This window comes from Tricharina praecox (genome assembly GCF_024521635.1).
Source record: "Tricharina praecox strain CBS 144465 chromosome Unknown BZA05scaffold_44, whole genome shotgun sequence".
Taxonomy (NCBI): Eukaryota; Fungi; Ascomycota; class Pezizomycetes; order Pezizales; family Pyronemataceae; genus Tricharina; species Tricharina praecox.
The window spans coordinates 16,290-26,669 of NW_026250446.1; the positions used below are offsets into that span (position 1 = coordinate 16,290).

General features: G+C 53.5%; 2 protein-coding genes across 2 annotated transcripts; both read left to right on the plus strand.

The window, feature by feature from the left end:
* Positions 1 to 490: 490 nt before the first annotated feature.
* On the plus strand, positions 491 to 1,162 carry BZA05DRAFT_449352 (uncharacterized protein; the record flags this gene model as incomplete). Its single annotated transcript, XM_051487346.1, has 1 exon — positions 491 to 1,162. One exon carries the CDS (start codon positions 491 to 493, stop codon positions 1,160 to 1,162), a length of 672 nt encoding a protein of 223 aa, XP_051334893.1.
* A 7,515-nt stretch (positions 1,163 to 8,677) lies between these two features.
* BZA05DRAFT_422684 (uncharacterized protein) lies at positions 8,678 to 10,254 on the plus strand (the record flags this gene model as incomplete). Its single annotated transcript, XM_051485807.1, has 7 exons — positions 8,678 to 8,701; positions 8,779 to 8,884; positions 9,134 to 9,195; positions 9,303 to 9,378; positions 9,433 to 9,561; positions 9,594 to 9,707; positions 10,133 to 10,254. 7 exons carry the CDS (start codon positions 8,678 to 8,680, stop codon positions 10,252 to 10,254), a joined length of 633 nt encoding a protein of 210 aa, XP_051334894.1.
* Positions 10,255 to 10,380: the final 126 nt, after the last annotated feature.

Sequence of the window (10,380 nt, forward strand, 5' to 3'; positions counted from 1 at the left end):
GCTGTCCGCCGAGGTGAACTTAGCGGCATGATTCATTTTTCCGTAGTAGAGTCAGCGGTTTGGGAAGTGACGAGATCGAGTTGGCCGCTTCGCTCGCTAGCATCAATCCTCAAAGTTTACATGGCCGCGCAAAACACCTCCGGATCATCATTGATCATTGATGCACACCTTTTCTCCCGCTAACCTTTTGTGTTTGTCATTACTCACGTTTCCTACGGAAGGAGGCTCTTGGCCATGATGACGTTTTGAAGGAGGACTCGGGTCATCCAGAAAGCACTAGATCTACTGAGCAAACAGGAGGCGTTAAGGTAGTAAATCGCTCGTCTTCTCTGCCTGTCTAGAACTGTAAACGAACTGATTAGAACTATCCAGGTAGATGTTAAACGGGTACCTTGTTCAGTCACTTAGAGGTATTTAACGGGCTCATCAAACCCGTTCGTCTACCTGCTCTTTACCTTGCAAAATTGATGACCCGTCATCCATCACCGCCATGTTCAAACCAAACCGGCCGAGAAAAGTGAAGTGCTCGAGCTGCCTCGCGCAACCAGCTGGCACCCAAGCATCGATCGCGTCCACACACACCCTTCACCTTCTCGATCTCCCGGTGGAGCTCTTGATGATGATCGCCGATTACCTACGGAGGAAAACCGACCGTGCAAAGCTATTGCAACTCAGTCGCGCTTCGAATGCGCTGTTCGGATCCTTCCCGGAGGAGGTGTTCATGCAAGAGTGCCGCGGTCGTGCGAACTTTCTGTTTAGCCCGTTTGACATTTCCGCAGATTTTCGATGGCTGGTTTCTGGTGGACGTATCGAAATCGTCTTCGCTGAGCCTCCATCCCCGCATTCAGAGCTACTCCTCCGTGTCTCTGACAGTCGCGCAATCGCTTCAGCCGCCTGGAGCGGATCGGATCGAAGCGGATATCACCATCGCCTCGTTAGCGCCTGGCAGGATGGATACGCGGAGACATACATGTACATTGAGGGGGTACAACGTGTTACCTCTAATGAATCGAATCACCTCCTTAGGTGGGTTTCCGTCCGATGGTCGACCTGTAGGCCGCGGCCCATAGTCCGGAACGAGACCGACGAGGCGGGACCCGATGACCCCTCCCTCGATGACCCCGCCGCCGATGGCCCCGCCCCCAATGACCCGTCCCCATAAGTCTTTCTCCAACTGGCAAGTCATGTGATGGTCATCTTTGTCAGTGATCCGGTTTAATGTCATCGCCCATCAATAGACCGCGTTGGTGAACACGTCGGTGGGAACGGACGCATATCATGGGAACGGACTGATATCATGGGGAATGGATATTGCGGCATCCTGTTTTTGCTTCTATTTATCTCGTTAAATAGTCTCTCTGTCGTCCGCTCTTTTGTTCTGTATGTAGCAATCACATCACCATATCTCTGTCACACAAGTTCGCTTAGATCCGCTTGACAACAATCTTCACCTTCGTACAGACGATATTTTGGTAGAATGGCCCAGGGAGACTACCTACGGGGGATCACGCAAAGGGCCGTAACCTCGATCCCTCGCGAGCCTCAAAAGGGAAGCAACCGAAAAGAAGTGGGCTGACTCTCTCGAGTGGGCGAGAGGCAAAGTGAAGGGCACGAAATATAGTGTCCCAAAGACGCAGAGCTGGGACATGGCAGTTGCGGATAGCGGAAAGAGAGTCGCGGCCGGATACTATCAGCTTAAAACTGGTCACGCCCTGACAGGCCAGCACCTGGCGTAGACGAAAAACCGACCGACGGCAGAGTGCTGGTGGTGCGGGTGCATGACCGAGACCCGGGAAGACCTGTTCAAGAACTGCACGCAGTGGAGGAAGCAACAGAAGATCTTGTGGACGGAGGCGTGAAATAAGACTGGCCGAGGGAAGGATAGGTTAAAGATCAGGGACCTCTCTGCCAACCAAGATTGCAGTAAGGCCGTCCTTTACTTCCTCACCACCACTGATGTGGGCAGCCGGGTGCCCCCCCTTGGGGAAGAGCAACAAGAATTCCTGAGCCAGACTTCTGACTTGGCAGCGGCAGCGGCAGCGGCGAATCCCACCTACCCAATAGCAGGAGAAATGATAGAAGGAGCGAGAGCGGTGGCGGCGGAAAGAGTAGTGGCAGCAGAAGAGAGGTGATAGGCTGGGGAATTTCTCTTCCTCCCCACCCCCCGAACCTCGCACCGCCGGCACCAGACACCCCAACCCCAACACCATCTCGGGCTCGGGGCAGAGTGATAGACTGAGACGTGGTGACAGCAAGAGCAGAGGAAAGAGTACGGGCTAGTCGACCGGAGATTCCGGCATACGCGGGAAGATATGAGGCGTTAGACACGCTGGAGGAGTTGGCTAGGAGGCTTGGAGGGGGGTTTGGAGAAAAGACTGACATGTTTCCTTTCCGTTCCTTTTTGCCATCTCATTTGATACTTCTTTCTATCTTTCCGTTTGTTATGCGCGGATGGGCCGGGCGGAGGGCAATAGGGAACCCACATCGGGCTCGCGGCCAACGGTCGGATACGGTGGGGTGGAACCGATCGTGTACGCAGCCATGATCTGCAAAGGTCGAATGCTACGATGATGAAAAAAACAAAAAAAGACGATATTTTGGTCGTCAGCGTGCTGACGTACCATAGGTTCTCGCGGTAACCAGATATCAAACTCCTCCCTATATGCTATGGCGGGAGCGATACCGAGGTTTTATTAAACACGGAAAGTTGTTACCACTTCATCAGCAAAAAACAAAAACTCCGATGGGCGCGGGTAGAGGTTTGTACTGCGTGAACTGCACATGGCGTGACATGATGGTTGGATAGGCACGATACCATGTGACCACAGATGTCCGTGCCGGACCGCAGCTCTCCATGTCGGACCGCAGCCCTGGTGGTGTGATCGCAGGTATCTAGGTGCTGCACACAGTGTAACACTCTGACTAAATGAGTAAGGTGCCTGGATTGATAGCAGTCCATGAGTGACCGAAGCCAGCCATGAGCCGCACATAACGCAAGGCCCTGTCAGACGCCTCCTGTGCTCGGAATATCTAGCGCGTTCACGTGGCCTTCTTCGTATAGTTAAATGCTGTAATTGCTATTATACAGGATCCCCCTCCATATCCCCTCCGCCTGCCCCGCCCTCTCAGCCTTCCCTGCTCTCTCGGCCTTCCGCACACACTCAGCCTTCCCAGCCCTCCGAGCCCTCGAGACCTCCGAGCCCTCCCAGTCGGAGCCCGTCCTATCGTCTTCCACTTCAATATCCTCACTCATCGCCACCCAACTCCCCACATTTTGAAGATCAACGTAAACAAGACTCATCTCTACCTCTTCATGCTGAATGTTGTTGGTTGCATTTGTCTCTTGCCCGCCCCGACTGCCGACATAGATAGTCGGGAACGAGGGCGAGGTGCAGGCGGGGAACGAGGGCGAGGTGGAAGTGCTGAACGAGGGCGAGCGTGAGGTGCAGGCGGGAAACCTGGCACAGTGGAAGTGCTGAAAGAGGGCGAGGGAATGAGGGCGAGGTGGAGGTGGGGAACGAGGGCGAGGTGTTGGTCGTACCCGTCTCTTGGGGGGGGGGGCCGTCCCAATCTTCTGCGCTGCCTACGGTTTGGAAGTCCGTTGGGGAGCCGACAATGATCGATGCGTGCGTATAGGGAGTTCGATGTGTGGATTGGGGGAGTACCAGATGTAAGGAGGAGCTATATCGAACATACGGAGAAGTCTATCAAAGCTGTGCTGCAACAAACCTTATATATCATCATTTGCCTCCGAGCGCAGAGTGGGCAGTTATGATGTCAGACTGATGGTGTTGTGGTAATATCTGTGGTCAGACGGATGGTGTGTGCTGTGGCAAGTGCTGATAAATCTAATGAATACCAGGCACGTCGCCACTAGTAGCCTACACCATTGGAGAAAGCATCGTCGTGGTTTTGCTCGCTGCTTCTAGTTATCATCTTCCTCCCCTTCTTCCGCTTGATATTCGTCTTCATCCCCAGTACTTTCATTCCCGGCCCCAGCTCACCGGTGGCCAGAGAGCATTTTTAGGCGACTACACTGCTGTTGTGAAGAGTATGAGTATGTCTATAGAAAGACTTCGTTATTTTCCCTCTTGCTCCAGTCGATCCTCTATATACACATGCTATCTAGGCTCGCCGGCAACCAACAGAGCTCTGTGCAGCAAATATGTCGAGTGCTGAGTCCTGGCAGCGAATTTAACCATCCAGTCCAGACTCCATAACAGCAAATCCAGTACAGAGTCCATGGCTTTGATTGGTGAGGCTCTGGCTGCGAGAGGGGGGTTCTTAGGCGAATCAAGCACAGTGTCCGTAGAAGAGATACGCGGCTATGGAGCAGGACGAGCAGGACGAGTAGGACGAACAGAACGAGCAGGACGAGCAGAACGAGCAGTTCGGATGGACGGTATCTGACAGGGCGAGGAAGTGAAGCAGATGACGGTTGGCGAATAGCAGCATCTAGTGAGAAGACAGTATCAGCGGTAGTTCCAGGCTTCCAGCAGGGAGGGCACTGCAGTGCGAGCGGTAGTAGGGAGACTTCGTATTAGCGGCCAGACAGGGAGGGAGAGAAGACTGTTTCCAATGCAGGACGAGCTGGGTGAGCTGGGCGAGCAGGGCGAAGAACGTCCTTCCTCCGGGGTCGGCAAGTGACCGCAGCTGGTGGTCTGTACGGCCATGTCCAGTGACTCTTCGACGATGCCGGTGAGGGGTTCGTTGACTCCGAGTCTCGCTAGTCGACGGTGTCTCCGGTATAGTATTTGACGAGCTATTTCATAGTCAGCAAGGGCCTTTATCAATTGATTGTATCTGGTCTGGTCCAACGGAGCCAGAATTGAAATAGCAATATCCTTATCCTGATCCTCATCCTTCATTCCTGATTCACTTCTCCACCACGTCTCACTCTGTATCCTCACTTCCTGACTTAACCCGCGTAGACGACCGTGGCAACTGACGCGTCGAGTGAATTTGAAGGATTCCGAAGATCGTTCCGACGGACCGACGAAGGCGCTTTCAGAGTGAGATCTATCAGGGAGGGTTGCTGATCCCGGTTTGGCACACCAGATGAAGCACTAGGACCGGGGCGACGCTTTGGCAACTTTGCTAAGAGACAGGAGATCGACTGTAGCCCACTGGAAAGGAATCGACAAGTAGAGAGAACATACCCCCTGCGGTATTCAGGAGGTGCTAGAGCCTCGCGAGTTGAGGTCAGGACAATGAAAAGCGCATTTATGAGCATGATAACCCCAGTAAAAGACAGAAGAAGAGACAGGGCAGCCGACTAAATACTTATACATGAGTGCGGCGAACTTTGGCCGACCCCGCTATACCAGATTTGGTGGAATTGAATTTCGTCGCTCGTACATCGACCCTGCCCGCTCGCAAAGGAAATCAAAACAACACCCTTCGCGCATGGTAACACTGCGCATCGCAGCTGGTCCTCCCCGCTGGTCCGCAGCACACTGCGATTGAGACCACTCGACGGGTAATTCCCGGGCTCGATGACGATCGTCCCACAGAGGATCCATCCAGACGGTGGGGAAGGGCCAATCCAGTCCACCACATAATCGCGACGCACGATCTTATCATATGCGATCCTCTCTCGATGCCTAGGCATACGGGAGAGATTTAGATCGAAATCACGCAAAAAAGACTTCAATACCCGGCAAGCACAAATGTTATTTCATCATCAGAGCTCCATTTTATGTATCAACAGTTCCCCCAAGAATAGCGCGAGGTTCCCAATGCACACCCCCCGAGCTGCTGGATCTTCCGTCATCCGTCGCAGTAGCCAGCGACGCAGGCATCTCTATCCAATAAGCTCAACAGTCCCCGGCTGATAGCAGCGAGGACAGATAAACTTGCGCCCATCGGGGGCCTTCTCTGCTGCGTAGAAGAGACAGGCCCTGTGGATGCAGCCATGGCCGCAAGGCTTCAACTTGAGTCCGCTACCGTAGGCCACCGACTTGTCGCAATAGGGGCAGGCTGTGTAGACTGGCATCTCGAGGTGGTAGTGGTGACTGTGTAGGAGTGAGTGTAAGTAGTAGTGGGTGTTGACGAAGTCAGCAGTAGTGGTCGGGACTGTGAAGCCGTTGTGATTCTCGTAGCTCGTTCTGGATACAAGCGGAGCAAACTTCGTGGATGCAAGGCGTGATTCTCGCAGCGCGTCGTAGATGCAAGCAGAGGCAGCTGTCGTGGATACAAGTACACGTAAATGTCGTCGATGTCAGAGGCAGGTGGCGTTGATTTCAGGCTTGTTTACTGAGGTAAAGAAGGAAGAGTGAGGAGCTCGTACTTATGCGTGCTACAATGACAGTGGAGATAGAAAGACGACGTGAGGCCGATTCCAAATCACACATAGAAAGAAGAAGTTAGATTTCCAGCCTTAGATTGTCCTGGTTATGAAAGTTGGACTATTCGCGATGCTTAGAAGCTGCTCACATCCTGTGATCTACGATCTAATCATCCCTCTCGGACCGGTAGGGACAAGATTGTCCATACAGCCCAGGAATCACACAGCTCGACTAGGCTTACAAAACAGCAAGCTATCCGTGCCGTATTGGCGTGCTGACGGTGACCACGCGGGGAAGCAGCTCCGGCCGTCGTCTCGAGGTGCAAAGTTTTACATGAGCGATAGTCACGGTTTCCTCCTACGGCTGCAGCACTACAAGAAGAATTGATGTTTCGCTGAGGACTCACAGACACTTTGACATCAGGCGAACGATGTGCGGCCGAACATCAGGGAAAAACAATCTACTCCATTAGACTGTCGCGTCTGTATTTATGCAGTGTTGCGCTAAATGGGGTGAGTGCATAGGGAACGGTGGCAGGCCGTTCCGCCCTAACGTGAATGATGTCCCGTAAGCACTACGTTAGGTGGGGTTTGCCACATCTTTTTATTGATTGACATCACGTGGTCTGTCTATATAATGGCAATACATATCCGCCCTGTTCATACACCCCGTCCGTTTCCTCATCTGTCCCGGGGCCTTGACTCTTCCACGCCATCAACTCATTGGCACCGTCACCTCTTCCTTTCTCCCACATCTCTTCCGGTGCCATCATGTCTTCCGGCGCCATCACCTCTTCGCCGCCCTTGCCCTTGACTGGCTCTCTCTCGACCCTTCGGTTCCTTGACTCTTCCGGGGCCTCAGCCCTTCCATTCGTAGACTGTTCCGTGCCGTTAACTCTTCTGCTCCTTGAATCTTCCCCAGCATCGACTTCCTCCCAAAATTCTTCCGCTCCATCAACTCTTCCGCACGTTTGACTTGCTCCCTTGAATTTTCTAGGCCCTTGACTGTGCCTTGCCCTAAGCTCTTCCACCGTTCCACGGCCTGGACTAGGCAATCCCCTGAACTCTTTCGGGGCTTTGACTCTTCCACGTCATCAACCGTTCCGTTCCTTGAATCTTCCGCTCCCTCACTCTTCCGCGCCCCCACAACTCTTTTATGCCGTCACCTTTTCGCCGTACTTGCCCTTCACTCGCCCTCTCCCGCTCGCTGCCCCTCGAGCGTCCCACTCCCTCACCCGTCCGTACTCCTACAACTCTTCCGTGCTCCCACAACCCTGCCGTTCCTTGACTCTTCCGTCCCGTCAACACGTAGTTCCTTCAACTCGGAGGTGCTGTCAACTCGGAGGCACCGTCGACTCGTCACTGCTGTTGCATAGTAGGTTGCAGAGGCCGGCCCGCGACATTGCCCTGGTGTAATAGGTGCCGTGAGGTAATAGGTGCTCTGGTGTGTTGGGTGGGAGACGAATATGGTTCTTGACACATGTCGATAGTTGGCTGTCAACCGTTGGACCGCGCCATGCTGACGTCACCCAGCCGAATACCCCACTGACAGAATCGCGGATGCAATCTCTCTCTCCTCCTCCTCACCCTACCACTCCTCACCCTCCGCATTTTACTCGCGCTACTAGTTCTACTAGTCCTACTCGATCTACTACGGAAACAGTCTCCTCGTCCTAGTGCGGGTATCCCAACCTTAGCGGAGGCCCAGATACCTAAAAATCAACTCGTCACGAGTCACGACCATCATCACGACTGTCGTCGGTCCATCGGAAATTTTTGAAAGGCACGGAAATAGTTTCACTCGAATGTATGATATGCGTGAGAGTTGTGCTTTCATTGACGGCTATCTACCGACTCTTATATTCGCCTGCCGGTGACTACCTGCCGGCACCATCAGTCTGCGCTGACGCCCCATCGGCGCCGCCGCCGCTGACCACCGACACCTCCGTATAGTGCTGGTATCTTCTATGCAATTGCTCGGGGACGTTTTCAGCGTTACTAGTGTCAGGACCGCGTACAATCAACAAACGGAGAATTCTGTTTTCTTGATGAGGTGAGTGAACTGACATTCCATGGCCACTGGTTACGTGGTGAGGTTTTTTACCTTCGGGTTTTCCTGTCAAAAGAACATCGTTTTTCTGGCCGCCGCGCGAGGGAACGAAATTTTTGCTTTTATTTTTTGCTTACCGGCCGAATGAGCGTGGATTGCCCGTCTGAGGGAGGAAGGGAGAAGGATATCAATGGATTTCGCGCACAAACCATCTGCGTAGACTATGAGACTCTTGCACACCTTTCCTGCTATAGAATTGAATTCGATGATGGGTCGAAAATTCGGTCCGTCGGCGGAGATGGAAGCTTCCAGGTTTTGCGCTTCAATTTCGGGCCGACAAGATGCGATATGTTAGACTGCGGCTGGTAGGTGCTGTGCGGGTGGGTCGATTCCTTCACCGACCAACTCATTGTTGACTATTCTGTAGCTGAATGGACAACAGCCGTTGTACGCGCTCCTCATCGATTCCGTTTGGTGGTTCCGGACCGTGTTTGACCCCATCGATTGCCACGTCACACGTGATGTACCAGCCGACGGGCGTGTTGACGGTAAATCACGCCTGCGCAAACGACGTCAAATACCGAGTGCTATTGACGTTGAGAACTCGCGGAGGCTCAGCTACTATTATAAGTAGTTCGACGACAACCCGTCCTTCCTTCCTTTCCTCTTCATATCTCCCGTTTCCGCCACAACACAGACAGCAACAATTTCGACACCTTTCTTCGCTCTCGGCAACCCTTTTTTACGGTTCCCAACAACATTCACGATGAGCGTCAGGTGCTACTATGCCCTGATAGGTGCCGCCCACACCGCGACAACGGAAGAGATAAAGGCAGCGATCGGGCTGGCCATCAAGGAGGTGAGGAGAGGTGCGATACGGTATCACGATGCAAGTCCGCGCAATTCATTCATGAATCATAATCCACCACCATTATCACGCAAGCTGACAGGTACTATACTATGTAGCTCAGCGCGGCCGAGAACGTGCTGGCCCGCCAGCGGTGTCGCGAAGAGTACGATCGACGGCATCCTCGCGTCGGATGTAAGTTTCTTTTCCCTGGCGCATACCCACTTTCCTCGCTGATGACTGTGTTAGGCCTAGTGTGCATCAGGCCTGAGCCCGTCAGATTGGAAGCCGAGTCGCCGCTCACGCAAAAATGCCACCAGCCCAGCCGCTCCAAGCAGCCAGTAGACATCGGCCGACGGGTCGGCGTCTACGCGACGTGTCCGCTTCGATCTCTGCCTGCCAAGCGGCAGATACGAAGCGGCGCGCGGTGGCGAAGGAGAGGCTGGTGTTGAAGGCGGAGGGCGGGGCCACGGTCGATACGATCTGCGGACGTATGGGGTGGACCGTTGGCAAGAAGAGCAGAGGTGCGTGAACCCCCCCCCCCTCCCCCCCCTGACATTCTGGCCATGCCCACAGGTTACGTGGTGAGGCTTTTTACCTAACGGTTTTCCTCGAAAAAACATCGTCGCCCTGGCCGCTGCGCGAGGGGTCGAGGTTTTTTGCTTTGCTCAGGCAGATTTCCGGCTGTGTATCGCGAACCATCGACGGGTAAGCATTCTTATATTCCTAGGTGGGTAGGTGGTCACTCGTGCGGTGCTGCGAGAGCAATCTCATAATATCACGAACTTCCGTGTACCCCGTCACTTCCGTGGACCAGGTCATGAACGATCACTCGCTAAGTCAAGATGCATTCCTGTTGGGATTTAGAGAAGAACTTGACTTGATTGATGTATTGATGTGAGAAAGAAGAGAAAAAAGACTACTTATAAAGGGAAACGAGCTCGTGTAGACGAGGAGAAGACCGGGCCTCTGGCAGAGGATGCGACAACACTCGTCGCCGCATACTCGTCGCCGCATACTCGTCGCCGCATACTCGCCGCTGGACTGCGCTGGTGGCTTGAGAAGCCATAGATAATGTTAAGCAGCCACGAAGGAGATAAGGGAAGTATGCAAAGGACAGTGGAAAGTAGACACTGGAAAGTAGCAAAGAATAGTGGAGAGTAGCAGTGACTCGGGACCAGACAATAAGACGCATAA